The sequence below is a fragment of the Condylura cristata genome, unplaced genomic scaffold (assembly GCF_000260355.1).
Source record: "Condylura cristata isolate star-nosed mole 26May11 unplaced genomic scaffold, ConCri1.0 scaffold00001, whole genome shotgun sequence".
NCBI lineage: Eukaryota > Metazoa > Chordata > Mammalia > Eulipotyphla > Talpidae > Condylura > Condylura cristata.
In genome coordinates this window covers 70,245,886-70,266,193 of record NW_004567102.1, presented here as the reverse complement: position 1 = coordinate 70,266,193, position 20,308 = coordinate 70,245,886, and the positions used below count along the sequence as shown (strand labels likewise).

At 37.2% G+C, this 20,308-nt stretch overlaps 1 protein-coding gene across 2 annotated transcripts in view; it reads right to left on the bottom strand.

Annotated features, from left to right (window-relative positions):
* The window catches only part of PDE7B (phosphodiesterase 7B), a 279,507-nt gene that overhangs the window by 187,353 nt on the left and 71,846 nt on the right, over positions 1-20,308 (bottom strand). Inside the window, exon 2 of one of the 2 annotated variants that reach the window (XM_012722959.1) lies at positions 340-400. In XM_012722959.1, the coding sequence (XP_012578413.1) occupies positions 340-400 (61 nt within the window). Of the gene's footprint in view, positions 1-339; positions 422-20,308 lie in introns of those variants that run through there. The other variant, XM_004673881.2, reaches the window with a different exon arrangement.

Here is a 20,308-nt window from a genome sequence, read left to right as displayed (position 1 = left end):
AGTTTACCTGGTACACCACCTCTAGTTTAGGATTTAAACTGTGATATTCTTACTTTTTCATAACCATTGTCTGAATACAAAACTTCCATTTTTCTGGTTTGCTGATAATTCAAGAAAATTTTTGAAAGATCCGAGCATAGTTCCTGACTTCTTGACAGTTATTAAAATCAAAACCTTTTTCATCATCATGTTCCACAAATAAATGGGCTATAACTGTCTATAAAACTATAAAATTACACAAAGCTCTGCAATATGGAACAAGAGACAATAATGCAACAGAACAACCATAAATTCACATGACAACATGCTTGATATATCTAAAATGAAGAGCCTTCTTACCTAGCATGCAAACACATTTGATATTCTGGTCAGGGTTTTCAAACAAGATTTCGCCACACCTCTGAAAGAGAAAGAAAGTCATAGTTATTTTAAGATTTTTGTATCAGGATTCCCAAACAACAAATCTGTTCAAACTGACATCGCCATGATAGTATCCTACTCTTCATGATTTCCTTGTTTACCTGAGTCTAGGGATTATATCACAAGTGGAGATTTTTCTGGTAGTAAAATATTTGAGAAGTAAATTGGGACCAATTACTCCTGCATGCCTCATGTCACTGCCCCCACCTGACTTTGTGTATGTGAGGAGCCACGGCCAGAGATGCTCAAGTTCCAATGACCCTATTAAACACAAGCAGAGTGGGTATGGGAATCATGACATCTAGTAATCTGAACTTAATCGCCCTCAGAATTGGTGCTCACTCAGCACTCAAATTGTTCTAAATGACATTCTCAACAATCAAACACAGATAACTTCAAGCACAAAACGAAGTGTCCCACACCTAACTCTGAACTGCGTTGGGTTGGGGGTGGGGGGCAGGGAAGAAAAAAATGGCACTCAACTCAGTACTTTTCCTGAACTCACAGACTCACGGAAATTGCATTTCTTTCTTATCTATATTTCAGTTTTAACTCATTTGTTAAGTTTTATGCAAAACAAACTGCAGAGATAGAATCAACTATTTAAGAACAGACTATATAAATAGTTGAAAATGGTTAGTACTTGAATATATAAATAAATCTCCAAGTCATTTTGAAAGTGATAATCCAACAGAAACATGAACAAGCAATTGATGAAAGAGGAAATCTGAATGGCCAGGAAATAGATTCAAACATACTAATAATCAGGAACCAGAAAATTAAAACTAAAACGAGGTTTATTTTGAATTCAGTGCTGTAACAAATTCAGAAGTCTGGCAATAAAAAAATCTTACGAGGACTGTAAATGAGTGGAATTTCTCATGTACTATAGGCTGGAAGCACAAAATGAAAAAAACACTTTGGAGAAATATTCCCAAATTAGCAAATTTGTGATATACAAGTTCTATAATATAGAAAGTTATCTAGACTAACAGAGAGGTGTGCGTACACAATCTTAATGTCTAGTTACAAAACAGTTATTATTCATGCACTGGAACAGTACAGAGCGATTCAAATGAATGAAATAAGGTCATGTACACTGTAAAAATGCTATATATAGCTTGTACATATAAATATATAATACTGAGATTATACACTGTTCAAATCATATAAAATAAATGCTAAATTACATAATGCTAACTCATTTAAAATATGTTAAGCAAAAAGCTGATTTCTGAAATGAAGTTGAAATTCTAAAAATAGTACGAATTATTTATGAATACATTGACTTGTGGGAAAAGGCAGAAGAACATACAATGAATAATGGAGATAAAATTCAGGGGAGGGGGAAGTTTCATAGTCGTGAAATGTTAGCGAGCACATAGGGGTTATCAACTTTTTCTAAAACGATTCATTCCTTAAATTACCCTCTAAACTGCTTTCTATACTTGAAATACTTCATAATAAGAAAGAATTGCTTCCATCAGTAACACTCTAAATGTAAAAATAACCGCACATTTCCCCACACCCATTACCTTTGGGCTTCTAGAAGTCTTTTTTATACTAAGTGCACTATCTACTCCAATGACGTTTTCATCACTAATTCTTTGTCCTTAGAAAGTCAGAGGGGCCCTCCCTAGTGGCACAACAGGTTAAAGTGCAGCACTGCAAAGCTACCTGCAGTCGCTTCAGCTGAGTTGATCCCGATCCAGGCCAGGGAGGTGACCCACATAGAGTGAGGCAGACCTCTCCTGTCCCGCCCGCTGCTCCCTTCAGAGTGTACTTCGTTGATCTACCTGTTCTGATCCCCACTCTGAGTCTGGTGAATTCTCTCACGGTTCCTGTCCCTCTGGCCTGCGCCCCAGTTCTGCATGAATAAATAAATCTTAACAAACAAGCAATAAAGAAAGTCTGAGGACGTTTTCCATTTGTCTATTTCCCTTTTACTTTTACTATTCACAGGTTGGCTAATTCCACCCCCACCAATCCCTCTTTAATTTTTTCTATACTTATATTAAGACAAAATACATTTCTGGGGAAAAAAATTCCTGGACATTCTCATTCTTCATTCCCAATAATGAAATCCTTTGTTACAAAAAAAGGAGCAGCTTGAGAGGTAAAAGGAGGCCTCAATTGCATTCAAATCAAGCCCTTTTCTCAGATGACCTACATCATGAACAAAGAGATGAACAACTGTCTCCTGGACATCAAAAGCAAGCAAGCTTTTTGGTGAGTCGATAGAATGGACTGCAAAGGAGGAAGGTTGGGTGGGACCACACATTGTAAGAGGGTACTGAATACTAGATGGAGAGTCCATTTTGTGAGCTTTCTTTTCTGGCTACTCGAATGACCTATATGTCATGTGATACTTCTCATGCTATTTAATCTTCATGCTTCATTTCTCTGTGAGCAACGTGGGGATGTGAATATATGTCACAAAGTTAGATCAGAGAACAGATGTGAGGCCTAATGACCCGTGGAGTCGGTGTTATTGTCTGCCCCTATTTCATTTGTGTGTTGGCAGAAATGAAACACTTTCAAATTACGAAGGTCCATTTCCTGAATTACTTGTTTTTGAAAATGCATATTTATGAGTTAATCATTATTTTAAAATGAAAGCTCAAAGATTTCTAAAATGTTTTCAACTTCTCGGCACAACAAAGTGCTAAGAAGTTCTACCAGACTATATTCTGGGTCCTACAAACACTACCAGATGGGTCCAAATGACTTGGAATGCTCCCTCACACTCTTAGCAAGCAAGCCCACACCTGTTTTGGGACAGAAATGCCCTCTCTCTCTTTGCAGGGCTCTCCAGTAGTTGGGGGGCTGGGGTGGAGGCTGTAGAGCCTCCCATGGCTACTCATACATGCCCCTCAAGATGCACATAAACGAATGTGTGTATAAGGCTCTGGAGTCTTGCTCTTTCCTGGAAATGAGTAAATCCAGAAGTTTCTGAAATTTCTATGAAACATGAATTCCTGAAGAGCCCTCACCTGCCTGGGTTCACTGGGCACACAGCTAGTGACTGAGCCGCCAAAGCGCGAGCCCCACTGATGACCATGAGGCTGACCTCTTGTCCATCTCCCAGGCCATCTGGCAGATGGCTAAGGCAACTCTAACTAGTCCTTTAATTGTCCTGCTTTTGTAAAGACACTAAAGTTACCTGATAGTGGTAATGGATTTTAAAGCAATGCCCAGAAGGGGTTCTGATTGTTCTCAGGATTTGAAACAAACCAGATTCTTTCCAGTGCTTTTTGCATTGATGACAGTGTTTATGGGGGCTTGGATGCCAGGCTGCTGCTTGCTGTGCAACCCAGGGTGATGACCCAGTTTAGGAGATTAATTTGGCTCAACCACAGGGTTCATTCATGTCTCAGAAAACTGCAGGATCTGCTGTAAGGGAAAGTCTGCACCCTGGTGGGTTCTCAGGTGCTTCAGATCTCCACTGGGGCTTCTCTACCTGGTCGGGCATGCTAGGACTCACCCCCCATCCCCCAATGCCCCCCCACCCCCACCCCTTGCCGCTGGACTACCCTGACTCTGACCCCGTTCTGATCACCAGGCTTCTAGCCCTCAAGATCCATCTCTCCATAGTATCTTCATCTTTGTTTTGTCATCTGTGCTGGAATTACTGAGAACAAATGACCTTGTCTATGTCTATCTTTCCCAGTCAACCCAAATAATCTTTCCAATTTTGAGGATCTAGAGCCCTGGCCATGCTCTCTTTTCATAACAATAGGATCGCTGACATGAACTCTTGTGTGCAATGTCCACTGCCCCTACAAACCATGAAAAGACAAGACGCTTTCATGGCTCATGTACCTAACATGCCTTGTTACTCTGATACCAGGTTCTTACTCAAGACCTGTAGATTGGCTAAATTTTATAGAGGGCCCTCCCTGGTGTCACAGAGGGTTAAAGCGCAGCACTAAGAAGCTAAGGCCACGTCAGCATGAGTTTGATCCCCGCCCCGGAGGTGACCACATGGCGCAGCAGACCTCTCCCGACCCGCCTACTGCTCCCCTCAGCAGTGTACTTCATCAGTCAGCTTGTTCTGCTCCCCACTCTGTGTCTGGTGAATCCTCTTACTGCCCCTGCACCTCTGGCCTGTACCCCAGTTCTGTATGCATAAATAAATCTTAAAACAAAATTTATGGAGCCCATACTATGGTCTAAATATTGTTACAAGTGTTATGTATCACTCATCTTATACTTTTATGTGCACCTTTTAGAGTCTAGAAAATACTAGACTATATCTACTTTTATATTCCCTTCTCTTACTTATTAGCCCCCTGCAAGCGCTGACACCATTTAGAGCAGAAGCTTTGGAGCAGAATGGCCTAAGTTTAAATCTTCTTACTATACCCACTCACATACTATTCTATCATGGGCATTTTTATTTAATTTTTCCAAACCTGCTTTCTCATCTGAAAAACAGATTAATATAATCTTCAAGACAGTATCACTTCGAGTTTAGTTTTTAGTTCATTATGAATAAAGATGTACTGACTTAAATTATGGTAGATAAGGCTATAATACAAAATTTGAATTAATAGACCATCATCCATTATAATTTTATTTAACTCCTATATTATTATATTGGATTAAAAATGAAGAAATACTTTAAAATTAGAAAGTCAGAATACTCCACAAATTTGTTGCTATTTCTTATTTAAAATTTCTATATTAAATTTAAAATTGCTTTTAGTCTGGAAGAAGATGGATGTTATATAATACTGACGATATCCTAGTACACTTAAAATTTTTATATCAATAATATTTAATTGTCATTAGTGAAATTATGTTCTATAAATATGTTCAATAAAGTATACTTCTCTTAAGTGAAATGTATTCTTTTCATTATTTTATTATAAAATTAGTTGTGAAAATTTATATTAGATGTGATATTTTAAAATCATGCTGATATATTCAGCAAAACTTTTTAAGAGAAAATTACCATTGGAATGAAAATTTTATTCAAATATTAATATTACCACATTATACTCAAAAGAAGTAAAAAAAAAATTAGGACATGAAAAGCTCACACATTGTTCTGCTGGCAGCTCTTCTAGCTTCCTTAAGCCAGTTAATGTTTTTCCTGCTTCAGTATGCTTTCATACTTTTTTATTTCTGAATATTTGCTATCTCTAGAATGCATTAGTCTCTCAGCAGGCCTGAAGCAACTAATCTTTTCAGGCCAAGTGTCTTGATATCTTTGGATGAGTGGAAACACCAGCAAACAAAATTCAAGACAGAATCCTTGTTGCTTGGAGAGTGGTCCCGGTATCAGTTGAGGCAATAACATTTTATGCAAGTAGGTAGTGTTAAATGTCATCAGCAAATAATAACAGGCTATAACGCTATGATTATTTCCTTCCTATTCTTTATAACTTTTTTTCTGTTAAACAGAAAGGAAAGAGGCAGCTGGAGGAGCATCTCTGGGCCTCGAGGAATGACTCTGACAGAATGGCAAATCGACTTATAAGGGGAGCTTATAAGGTGAGCCACAACTGGGAAGGTGGAGACCCAGCAGCATCTCTGGAATTGTTGACTTCAAGAATGCACCACCAAGGCAGGGAGCCAGAGATTAGAAAGCTGTTGGCACAACTACTTCTCGACACCCATGGAGCTGGTGATTGAATATTGGATGTTACTGCAGAGATGTGGAAAAGCCCAACATTTCCATGGCTGTGCTTGATGGCTCACTAAAACAGAACAAACATAAAGAACCCCTTGACATATCATTAGACTCATTTTGAGAAAAAAGTCAGAATGGCATTTCCTGAGTGGAGAAGCACTAACCATGGTCACTGATGGAAAATGAAGTACAGTTCATCCTTGCCAGGAGCAGCAAGGACAACAGGAGGAGTCAGGATCTCAACACACGCTGCCTCACCCCGATCCTGATCCCACCCCTAGGGGCTCAGTTTCAACAGCACAAGAAGTTCTCCAGTGAGGTCTTCGTAAACAAGACCAGTGCTAGTATGTTCATACAGCCATTTTACTTGATTACCCTTGAGCCTCTCACCAGGTCCATGGGTGTCGAGAGGTAGTGGTGCCAGCAGTGTCTAGTCTCTGGGTCCGTGCCTTGGTAGTGTGTTTTTGAAGTCAACAATTCCAGAGATGCCAGCATGATGGCCAAATAACAATGGGCTGTGTCAATGTTAATTAAATGAACTAATGAGTAATTATCTTAGTGCTCTCTCTAGGAGGGATATATTTGAATTTAATTTGGAGTAGTATAAGCAGAGTTTTTTTTTTTTTCTGGGACATTTAAAAATACTTGTCAGTAAGTGCTACCACTGATATAGACACATGGTATGTTGCTACAAAGGGGTGATGAAGGGGGAACTTGACATTGAAAAGACATTTCCAAACATCTGCATCACTTCCCATATCATAGTTCCCCTCAACAAAGAGCCACATGGCACTAATCAAAGCCAGATGCCTAGAAGATAAGCCTGGTGGAAAAATGGCTTAGATCTATAGATCATACAAAAAATAGATTCTGTTTAAACTCAGTTTTCCAAAGACCAGCAAGACCTGGAAATTTGTACCCCCATTAATGTCTTTGAAATGAGTGAAAATATGAATGAAGCTTCAAAAGGAGATCATTAAATGATTGTGCTGGTTCAACTTCTTTGTGTATCTTGGGTGTGGATACAAAGTTAGGTAAAGTAGGTTCTTTTTCAGGAAGTTTATAGCCCAGTGTGAAGTCAGAACATGGAAAGCTGTGGGTACCCTCAAAGGTGGGCAAACAATGTTGCCTGGGATATCAGATAAGGCTTCCAAGACAGGGTGACCACAGGCCTCAGTCTGCATGATGGGAGGAGTTGACTGGCAAAATAGTAGCCCTTCTCAGTCAGAGATGGTGATCTGTTTAAAGCCCAGAAACTTCAGGATCTCTTAAGTAGCTGCCCTATTTAAGAAGAAGGGCGGTGGGAGAAAGTAGAGATCTTAATCAAAGTGGTAGACACAGATGAGACTGGAGGGAAGGAAGTAGGGACTAATAGTGATTAATCAAATTTTCTGGGCTGGGATAGAGAGGAAAGCTTTACCTTTGAAGAGTTGCATTATTTAATGAATTCTTACAAACACAACAGAATGACATGCAATATCTCTCAACAGCATTGGCTGCAGTCTTTCAGGGCATTTCTGTCTTGAAAAGTGTACCAAGTCTGAGATATTCATTCTATTTTTTTTTTTATTTGTACAGAATGGCTAGAGTCCCCCTCACCACTCACTTGAAGTTTACAACTTATTTACTGCCCAAGTCATTAGCACGCAGTATGGCGACCTCCCCATTTTCCAACTCCCTAAGAAGGTGCATTTTCAGGGTCTCCTACAGTACAGTGCCCTGAGTACTGTCTGCTCGTGGGTGGCAGAGCCAGGCCTTCATCTCCAAACACTGTGGCAGCCCTGAGCACACTGGTGCCAGAGGACGCCGATTTGGAACGGGGGCTGATTTCAACTCGAGCTCATGTTTTCCTTTCTAAGTTTTTCCAGTGAAAGAGCAGATTTCTATCCCATTGCAGGCTGTTAAAACGTCAGACTAATAAGTTTTCAACAATCTGTCAGCACAGATCTCCTGCAACAACCTGGCACTGTCTTTGAGTGGGGGCCTCATCGTGCAGTCCAACCTCAGCCAGTCAAAATAAGAGACGCACCAGTAAAAGAAAAAAAAAAAAAAAAGATAATCACCTCGAGCTGAGCAAAAAAATTCTTAACAAACCCATTATTGCCAACAGTCAACAACAAATCTGCGGGCTACATAACCTGAGATGACCCTTCTGGAACCTCACAAACCTCTAATTAGTTATGGTTAGGAGTGACTTGAAAGATGTTAACGCTATTGCTGTTGGAAAATGAACTTACTTGCTTTTAACAGCTTTGTTTTCTTCTTTAGTCAAAGAACAAAATGTTAGCTCAATGGCGTAGGCTTTGTGTTAGAGACGAGCCAGCAGCAGCAATCTCCAGAGAGTCTCTCAGCATTTTATTACATACCCCTATTTTTAAATGTTTAAAAACTACTTATTATGAACCCAAACTTGGAAAACCTGGTTTCAACCCAAGAGTAATTTTTAAAAAATTATTAAGCAAACATCCACAGGGCAGAACTGGCTTTCTGTCATTTTAGCCTGGACAGTAGAGGGCACTTGAAAGGCTGGATCTCTGAGGTCTGAGCGACGCCTGTGGGGAGGCTTGGAGGACAGACAGTGGACAGGTTCTGAGCCCCTGTGTTTTGTGTTCCTCTCTATGGTTCATGGGGACTTTCTCCATGTTCCTCTTTTCATTTGGGCCTCTGCACACAGTGAAAAACACATCGAAAACATTTTTCACTGTGCAGAGATTGTGGCCCCCAGGCAAATACAATTTTAGCAGCATCTGAACCCGTGATGGCCGATGATGTGTTACTGGGATATCTAAAGCACCCAGTTCTGGGAACTGAGGTTTCTTAATGCAAGGCACTTTGTGAATAATTCTGGAATTGTCTTTCAGAATTTTCCTATATCAGATACAAATAACTATGCTACACATCTTGATAAACAAAGCAAAAATTTGGTCTGAAATTTACAGTACAATTTCACCTATTACGTATCTTCTCAAAGTCCTAATGGTTGATGATCAGTTACAGCTTGTTTTCAGAGAGAAAGATAAACACTTTGTGAAAGTCAACAACTAAGGCCATAAACATTTAACATTATATATCTGGTGAGTTTTTAAAGGTGAAGTTCATAGATTCTGTGATATGCAAAACAGACTGCAGCATAGAGAGAACAGACTAGTTCATAGAATAGAAACAACACAGAATGTTTGGGTTCAAATCTCAAATCCTCAAATCTACCCTTCACTAGTGTGATGGTGGGCACCTTATTACTCAATTTTTAAACCCCAACATACAGCAGAGGGAGTAAGAAAGCTCACCCCACTAATGAAACCATGGGATATACGTGAAAGCATCCTGTATCTTTGAAACCCACAAGTGGACACCAACTTATGGAAAAAGAGGGAAGTAGGTGAAGTAGGAGACAGCACTGTGTAGAAGTTCCAAGACAAAGTTCTACTGTATGAGTCCTGGGGTTCTATAAGGAGACATTTTTTTCTCTTTCCATGATGAAGAACTCTGGTCTCTGACTGCCAAAGGCCAGCGAACAGAGGTCAGGGAATTGAAGCAATGAGCTCGGAGCTGGGAAGAGTAGTGACCTTCAAGAGGAGAGGAAGCAGGGAGTGGGCAAGGTGCAGACCCAAAAGAAATGCAGGGAAAGGAAGAGGGACAGTTGAGAATGTGCATTTGCACAGGGCAGCTCCAGTTTCAGAAACACACACTGTTAACCTGGAAGGGATCTTGGAAACCAGTGTGGACCATCAAATTACTTCATCGATGTAGCAAACAACTCTCTGTGGTGTCAGTTTTCTTTTTTCTAAAGTTTTATGATGATTACATATGTACACTAGAGTTCAAATCAAAACAATATTTACTAGATGTGTCACTGTGGACAAGTTTCTCAACAATCCTTTGCCTCACTTTTCTCATATATTAAATGAAAATTCAAACACTGCTTGCATCATGGTTTCATATGAAGAGTAAAGGCGGATTAATAGATGTCAGTTACCTAGAATAGTGACTGGCCCTAATCGAGGAGGATTAAACAGTCTTTTTGTGCAGTGGAAACATTTGATCTAGCTGGTTCCTATAGATGATCTAGTTACTTGACACCCAAGGACTGTCTAATCCTGCCAGAGGCAACCTTATTCTTGGCATTGAGGAAAAGGAGAGAATCCAGAGGTGTTTGGGAAAGAGGAAGTTTCTTGTAGGGGATCAGACACACTGACCCAATCCTGCTGGTTTTGGAAGAATGTCTGAATAGGGTATCCTTATTGAACATGGAGAGAGGAACTAATATTAAATATGTCCTCAGTGGGAGTTGAAGACATGGCAGGGTATTTGTTCTAGGGATAATAAAATGCAGGTGCAAAAGCTTAAAGGTGCTTAAGGAAATGAAGGATGTTAAGAATGGATTGAAGGGAATGCAGCTCGGATAATCAGGAGAATTGGCAATGTGGACATATGGAGGCCAGGAAAGCTGGGAGGGCCAGGTCACTTGTAGTGCTGTAAGATTCTATTTAGTGATTGTACACGGACCAGAATTCTGTAGACCATAGGTCTGTTTGACATCACTGAGGGACACAGGTCATCTGCTTGAGACAGTAGGGCGAGCTCAAGTGTTTAGAAAGCTTTTCTACCATAATACTACACAACAGGGACTCTTGTTGACTGGTTTTTCCTCCCCATACTTCACAGGGTCTTTGGATGGGAAAAGGGTTCTGCTAATGAGACACTATATTATAGTTGAGAGTTCAATGTCATCATCCATAATGATCACAGCTTTGACATTTATTGAAATTAGGGAATACCACCAAAAATAATCTCCCAGCATGACTCTTGAGTATTACCTCCTACAGGGTGTTCAAAACCAGATGGATTTCAATGTCATCCAAGTGGTTTTTATGAAGGGGAGATTGTACAATGAGAATGTGGCCTGTCAAATTGCAAAGACTAGCATGAACATACTAGATAGGCCAGGGTCTTTCAAATCATACATAGGGTGAAGGCTGGAATGACCCAAAATAAGTGATTAACTGTCACATCACTGGGTCCCAGAAGATGGAGAAACTAAGGCCTACACACCCATCCCTGATACTTGAAAAGGGATCTCCTTCCCAGAATGCTGTGGAAAGCATACTGTAGTTTAAGAAAACTATTCTTTTATTTGACCATCATTCTCAGAGGGACTAGACCAGAACTGTGGGTTCCTGCCCTTTAGGCTGACAGAATGTTCAGCAATGCTTCAGTCTGCCCCAAGTTCCTTACCCCCCAGGAAGACTGACACTGTGAGGGCTTGGAACAATAGCTTTTTCCCCTGAACTGTGTGTTGCCAATATTACTCACAATTGCTAAACACCAGCCATCTGGTTAAAGTGTCCAAACATTAGACATTGGTTTTATTGATTTACACTGCAATTTTCAAGTTACTTTTTACGACTCTATAGACAGTAAAAGCTTAATAGATAATATCAGCAATATTGTCAAATGATTGTACAGATGTCATGATTCAGAAATTTGTGGGTTCTCATCAGCCTGTAACTGAATAAATTTACTCAGGTCAAAAGAGTACTTACTGAATATTCTTTGTAGCATAGTACAATAATGCTCCTGTACATAAACTAACAATTAAATGTAATCCTAGACACTTATAGTTTTAAAAGAAATTCAAACCAGTCCTTGGAACTAAATAACCCTAGTGCAAGAGAAAATGACTTCCAGAACATCGAGTCTAACATGCAAACACAGGATCTCTGAGCCATAAAGGAAGAAACACTTTTCCACAGGGATAGGGGCTTGTTGTGTAACAACTTGTGAGGTCAAAGATCCAGATGTTCCCATACACAATCAACAAAACACAATTACTGGGCAAAGAGTATTGATGGTCTTCGTATGGATAACTCTAAGACATGGATTTGGCTTCAAAAGGAGATAGCTGTAAATTCTACTGGAAATCAATGGCAACCTCAGACTCAAGCTGGGAAAAATCCAATGTCTTGGAAAAATGACCGACAGGTTTTATTAGCAGCAAGTAAAAGTGAAAACAAGTACATATTTTGCAAGTAGTTATTCTTTGCTTTATTACAGCTGACTAGTCTCCGCAGCACACACTGATATGAGCTGTGTTTGAAAGTTACCTCCTCTTGGATCTTGCTAAGTTTGTGAAGGTAGGGACTTATTAATTCACTGCTTTTTCCAGTACCTGGATTGAAATCTGTCGCGTCTATTAATCTTGCTTTAAACAAAGAACAAACAAATGATTTGGAACAAAAAGGTACCCAATCCATTCATGACTGTATAATAGTCAAGGGGAAAATCTGTGAGACAATGAAAACTTGAATTAAAGACAGGAATGGGTGAATGAAAGTATACTTAAAATTTTGATAAACTCAAATGCCATTACTCCATTATGAAGATACTTTGGTTGTGCAGTGAATCTATTATGAATGCTTTCCATGTAGTCCAACTCAAAGGCAAGGATTTCTCCAAGCATTAATTACATTTTTGAAAGACAATTTTCCCTGGAAAGCAAAAATCATATATATATTTTCAACCAGAAGCTCTTTCTACTGAGAAATATTACTAAAATTAAAGAAAAAAAACAAAATATTTTAAATCTTGGTCAGAATACAAGTCAAGAAAACAGAGGTAATACATGTATTCTATCTCATTAGTATATGTTTAAAGGGTTAAACAGCTGTGATTCAAGTGCCTGAGAAGGAAAATTGTATAAAGGTCAGTTGGGAATACTAATTGCTGTGTTGCTGGTGGTTTATGATCCCTGTTCTAATCTCTTCATTGCCTCAAAACCTTCTACAGCCTTCTTAAGGGTAGAGATGATCATTGATTTCAGATTTAATTTTTATTAGTGTTCACTGAACTTGAGGAATCCTGAAGTTCATGATTTATTAGTTTCCCAGTAAATCTGCCTGTGAAACTGACATTGCTTTATGACATATTTTCAACTAATCATGTTCATTAACTAATGTTTAGCAAGTGCATAGATTTTTGCTTATATTGGCTCTTTTTACCTTAACATCATAAAAATATTTCTGTATATGTTTTTAGTAAGATAGAAAAGAAATTGAATACAATAATAACATAAATTTAGAAATGAAGGAAAACATATACATACACACACACACATATATCTGTTTTTATGTATTTTATAAATTTACCAGCCTTAAATATTCAGAGGTTAAGATATTTAGTGTAAAGGCTATGTCTTAGCTTTGAATTCTAGTGCTTAGCACTGGTTGTGGAATATTTGGTACAAGGCAGGTAACATTTAATACTTGGGTGAAAAAAGAAAATATCAGATACCAAGGAATATGACTACCAGTTACACAAATCCTTTTATACCCAGATATATAAACATAAGCATTTATACTCATCACTGATAGATATGAAAGATATTGTATATATGAAAGACATTGTGTGCATAGAGAACATTTTCCAACCACGTGACCTCAGTAAACCTTTTGAACTGGCTTCATCCTCTCTACTATGTTATCAAATCTTTCTACTTCCCAGGGCTGTCTTGAGGATTAGATGTTATCAATACAGTTCTGATTGAATATATTTCTGTGCATTTATGTATGTTTCCATCTCCTGAACTGCTTACTTTTTTCAGCTTCAAAATCTTTTCCCTCTGTGTTTAGATTATCTCCATTATTCAAAGCTTAGATAAAACAGTGATTCTTTATGAAGATTTCTTGATAGTGTTAGCCTATTACCTTTTTCTTTCCTGAATATTATTGTGGTTACTTTTCACTTTCTACTTGACATCTTCACTACATTGTTAGACCATGAGGTGAACATGAAATGAACCCAGATCTACTTATTTATCTATTACATATGTACATGTATATATATTTATCTATCACACACATATGTATGCGTATGTATTAATCCATTACATATATGTATATATACAAGTAGACACACATATATGTATATGCAACTCAATTTCTGGAACAATATATGGGTCATTGTGTGTGTGTGATGTATGATAATGAAAAATATTTGACAAACATCTATATTTGAAATCTTGTTACCACTCTGCTTTATCTACAAAGATGTACATTTCTTTTGGTGCCCACAGGGGCATGTTTACAAACACATTACTTCTATACATAAATCAACACATATGTATATTGTAAAAAGAAATAAAACCTATTCTTGAATTAGAATATCAATATGTTTCACAAAATAATATGTGATAGAAGGTGCCAAACTCATTGTGGAATTATGTTCTTCATTTCAATTCTCCTGCTAATATTGAAGTCGCTACGAGGAGACATTCTCTCATATTTCCTGTAATATATTTTGTTTTTATTCCAGGAAAAGATTCTGATCACTGCTACTCATTTATTACAAATGAAAATATTAAATTTTTGGAATCAAGGAAGTAGTATTCAGTTGTTTTTTGGCCTGCCATCATTCATACTTTTCACCTTTTTCATTGCCAACATTCTTTTAATGCCCTTTGTTAGTAAAACAGTTCTTCATCTAAATCCAAACATAATTCCTTTTGTGTTTTCAAAATGAATGATCTTCACATTGGATAATACTTCCATATCCACAAACCTGTCACCAGTACCTCTTATACGATTGACTCACATTAGGTCAAGGAACATTTTTTAGAGAGTGCATTTGTTGAAAGTGATGCATAGAGGGGTAAAATGATGGAATTTGTTTCAAAGTATTAAAATGAAGGTCTAATCTTTATCTTTACACTATGTGTGAGCTATGTGAAATCATTGCTAGTATTTATCTTATTTTCAGTTTTTAGGTCTGTATGTGGCTTTTACTCCTCTAAAAGGAAAATTAATATCTTTCTTGACCTTTAATATACAAAATAGTTAATGTAAAGCAAATTTTAAGGAAGATAAACTATCTGCCAACTTATTAAAAAACCGATGTTTCAAATATGGGGTTAGTGAGTTGGCAAGAGTGACTCCTCATAAGAAAACTATTTTGATGGTCAGAATGATAGAGTTAAAGAGCACTGGAAAAGGATATTAAAAAACAAAACAAACAAACAAACAAAAAAGGCCCTCCCTGGTGGCGCAGTGGGTTAAAGCACAGCACTAAGAGGCTAAGGCCACTTCCGCATGAGTTCGATCCCTGCCGACCCTAGAGGTGACCACATGGCGCGGCAGACCTCTCCTGACCCTGCCGACTGCTCCTCTCAGCAGTGTACTTCATCAGTCTGCCTGTTCTGCTCCCCACTCTGTCTTTAGTGAACCCTGTCACCGCCCCTGCACCTCTGGCTTGTATCCTAGCTCTGTATGCATAAATAAACTAATCTTAAAAAAAAAAACAACACAAAACAATGCAAATATTCAATGGCACACATAACTCCACATAGCTTCAGAAGTCTTGCAATGAACAATGAGGAATTAAATATATTATGAAGGCTTTGGCCACCTGTGTAGCACTAAAATCTCTGGAAATTGTATACTGTGAATATAATTTTTATGCCATCTTAAAACTCTATCCCTTATTTTCTAGCTTAGTGGCACAGGCTGTGATTTAGGTGTCTTACTTGATGTCTGCCTTTCTCTCTCTGCCTCCCATTCTTACTTCCTGACCTCAAAATAATTGAATGAGTTTTCAAGTCTTCTTACCTCTACTGCTCAAATTTAACCTTTTTTTCTTCCCTCCCTCCAGGACTGAGGTTCTCATAGCACCTCTTTCTGGGTGCAGGTTTCTGCATAGTTGTCCAGTGGCCTGTTTTCCCGATGTTGATTCACCCCATTGCAATTGTCCTATGGCCGCTCACATGATTTGCTGCTATTAAGTTGTCACTTTCCTACTCAAAAGCTTTCAATGACTGTCTTTTCTTCCTCAGTAAACACCAGAATCTTAGTCCAGCACAGAAGACCCCCTCATCCCCCGGTGCCGACATCCCAGTCGTACACAGCTTTAGGTTAAGGGAGCTGCCTCTCCCCTGTCCCACTATTCTGCTTCAACCATAGGCTTGTCGAGCGTCATCAAGGAGCGTCTCCTGCTTTTCAGACTACAGTATTGACAGCACCTGCTTTTCCTGGAGACCTTCTACTCCGAAATTTCTGTCAGGTGTCTCTTATGAGTGCTGTGAAGAGACATCTGTGGAAGCATTAATCACACTGATTTCCCAGAGTAGCCAGGTAACAGTGCCAACTGAATTTCAGTTATTTTCCTCAGGGCTCATACTTCACCATATATCTTAACCATATATCATGGCTTGTGAATAAATTCCACCTATCCTTATCCCCTGTGCCTATCCAGTTTGAAGACAACTTTTCCTGCTTAACAACCTACTCCTTCTTTTACCTTGCTGTACTCCATCTTTCTATTGTCTGCATTATCTAACAAGAAGTAATTTTATATGAGTATTATTCTAAAAATCTTATTTCATTTTAAACCCTTTTAAGGTGGAAAATATTTCTCCTCTTTGGATCCCCAGCATGACTTAGATAACCGATTATTGTATTAATGCTCTGAGAGATAAAATCTGCAAGCAATTTTTCCCTTTTGCTATTACATTTTTCATTTTGTTACCAAAACCACTTGTAAAATTCTAAGGTTTCTAGATAGAATGAAAACTTGACAGTGCCATGGTAATGTTTATCCCATGAGAATCCCTTTCCATGAAATATTATGTGCCCTCACTTCCCAGAATTATTCCTAGATACTACACATCTAACATGCTTTTACATGTAAACACTTGATAAGAAATTTAAATGTATCTATGTGACTTATTCATTTCTACCTTGTTCATTCATTTAAGATGAATTCTTCATCTAACCTCAATAATAAAAGATGATTGCACACTTCACTGCTCATACACCTTCCTCCCACAAGGCCCTCTTAATTTGCATCAGTTTATAATTGCTTGTCTCAACATATATTTTATATATTTTTCCTATATAAAAATAATAGATTTCATTTTTCAAGACATATGTAATATATAAGATGCAGTGATTCTTATATTCCAATGGACTTAAAAGTTATCAGGTGTGTTAATTTTTTAACCTGGGACCTCTCAGGGCTCTATACTGAGAAAGGAAGAGACCAGGACCCAGAAATTTAATCATAAGAAGACGCCATTGCTGCTATTGGTATCCTTTGATGTTACTTTGGAAAATGCTGACAAAGGGGTAGAGACCACTTTGTTTTCTGAGCCTCAGCTTCTCATTGAGAAAACAAGGGTTGGATTAGACATTTCCTAGCTTCCTGTATCTATTTGTTTTTTCTGTGTGAATCTTTCATACATAGTCTAGTAATAAAGAGTAGAACTTCAAACTGTTCTGAGACCCAGGAATATAGGAAACCAGAGTAGGTGTGACCTTAGGCAGGTTTTGCACTACTTGTAACCCTTCCATCTTGGAAATGATTTAATTTGTTCTAGTTCACCACATTTTATTGACTTGGCAAAAGCAAGGTAAATCAAGTGTACCTTAAAGGCTGTCAGACGAGGATACTATTTTCTGTGAAGTAAGCCCTTAAGTGATTACATTTTCTGATTCCCTCCCCCCAAACAAATAGCTATTTATTTAAGAAAAATGATTGAAATTAGTTATAAAATGAATTTGAGTATTATACTCCAGTGACCAGATTTATAAGCTGCAGAGTTCACACATCTTTGACAAAAAGTGAATTTACAGTAATTCTGTAAAACATTACTTATCTTACCAATTTTTACACTTTAGAAAAATAGTAATAATCTCCTATCAACTAACTTTTTTCTTCCACAAATCAGCATAAACAAACATTATTAATCCTACAGATCATAGAAATTAGTATACTTTTATAAATGTCCTGAAAAGTGTTGTCTAAAAATATAATGATTATACTCATAATACTGCTCTGTGTTGTAGATTTTAGTAGAGAGAAATAATCAAGCACTGAAACTCATTCCACCTTAGCAGGATATAAGTTTTCAAAAGCAGACTCTGTTTAAATTCAATGCATACACACCCCACTTGAGTCAAGAGAAAGTTAAGTAAATCCATGGTTTCCATCTGGATGCAATATAATCCAGTGGCATGATAACAAAATATTGGTTTTAGTTCATGCTTTATATATTTTATTGTCCTATGGGGATTCTTCTGTTTGTCTATTAAGAAATACCCAGTGCTGACATTCAATTCGGAATTTTAGAAAATGTCTAACTTTTTGCAAGACATTTGCTTCATTTGTTAATTCAATTTTTAGTTATAAACAAATTTAAAAGACAAGTAGCAGTAGGATTTGAAAACTCCAGAAAAGCATAAAGGCTATTTTAATATTCAAATTTAAATAGTTATAACTTGTGAGCCTGAGTAAATAGCTTCTTAGTTTTATACATATGTGATAGAACAGCACTATTCACAAAGAATTTATGATTTGTTTATCCAATTACAAAATTCACAAGTTAATCACAAAATCTACAGAGTTTACTTTGACCAGCAGCAAATAGAATGTCAGTTGTTATTTCTCTAAGAAGCACTGGTCATCATTTCTTTATGTTTTCAAGACTACCTCAGGGTCCAGCTTAATGACCTCAATAGCAGCATTTCAAATGGCACACTAGATGCACACCATTTTGACCGCAGTGAAGACTGGAGAAACTAGTAAAGTAATAGGCAGAAAGGCTCATTGTGTCAGCAGGAGACTTATTAACACTTCAGATTCCATTCTTCACCACCTTCCCTCACCACTGAGCTGTTGGGTAAATCACTGCATTTTGACAAGTGCCCAAGTCACTGTCATGCAATAACACTTTGAGAAACAGTAAATGCAAGATTAATTCAGGCATATTAGCTCAATATATAAGCTCTTAGCACAACAGAGTAAGTAATGGAAATTAATCATACAATATTTACTATTGCTGACCATTCTAAATATAATTCAAACTACATATGTAATTTAAAATTTTTAGTAGCTAATTTATAAAAAAGAAAATTAATCAAGAAAAATCAAAGGAGAGGGAAAGTTTTTTATGTATTTTATTTAAGCCAACATATCTATAATCCCATTTAATATTAAACTCACCTAAATATTTTTCATTTTTTATCCTAAAGTTTCAAAATCCAATATGCATTTTACACTTACAGCAAATCTCAATTTAGTTTTCCTACATTTAAAGAGCTCAACTATCATGTGTGGGCAGCATAGTTATAGATAAAACTCTTTCATGGACTCCCTACATGCTTTTTTGTCTTTATTTGTATTTCTCATAATCTTATTTTAAATTTTCTATGTTTTTGAATTAATTTTTGCATTTATATTTTTTTCAAAGATATGGTTAAAGAGAACTTTAAAATTAGCAGTGGGTCACCTTGTAAAATCAGAAGTTTGTAAAGAAAATGATGGATTATGTATGCACATAGATACAAAATAATAAATCTTGCTATACTAGCATTAGTGGATTTATTTCCTGCTGTTCACTATGCTGTGAGCAAAATGAAAGCAATGTGGTGAAGATTCTCTCTGAGAATCAACTGGAAATTGCACTGAGTATTATTAGAAATAAGACTACTTTTTATGGTGATAAATACCACCCAAGTCCTCAGTATTTTAGGCTATGAAACTTTTGCACAGTAGCTCTATACTTCCTGCCAAGTTACAATGCTATTTTATAATAAAATAGCATGAGCATAAAAATAAGATTCTTAGGTTAATTTAGCACAAATGTTACAGAAAACAAATTAGAATAAAGATTAAAAGGTATTATTCAGTATGTGGGGGAGAAACACATTTTTCTTCAGAAAAAACTCATTAAACTGTGTGCTAATAAGTACATTAGATGAGTAGACTGCTGTGGAAAACAATTAGAACCTAATGTTTTAACCAGAGAATAAGCTAAGAACATGAAATCAATAGAGGTGACAAATGTATTCAAAGACCAAGATTATGCCCAATCTTTATAAATTCAATATTTTGAGAGTGTCACTACAGCTGATTTTTCTTTTCCTTTTGTAAATGTGTTTATGCAGGGAAAAAAATGACAATGTTTTACTAAATAGATGTCACACAGTAGACCTGGCTAATTTGAGTGGACAGATATTTTTAAAATATGCTAACAAATAAAATGACCAAATTTGATTAGTATAATTAGTATTATATATATTACATATAAAAATATTAAAAATAAAATAGCATATTAAAAATATGTAAGTGGTACAAAATGAGTGTCACAGGGAAAGTTAGCTATAATATCTTTTTTTTTTAAAGATTTATTTATTTATTCATATAGAACTGGGGTACAGGCCAGAGATGCGGAGGGTGAGAGGATTCACCAGAGACAGAGTG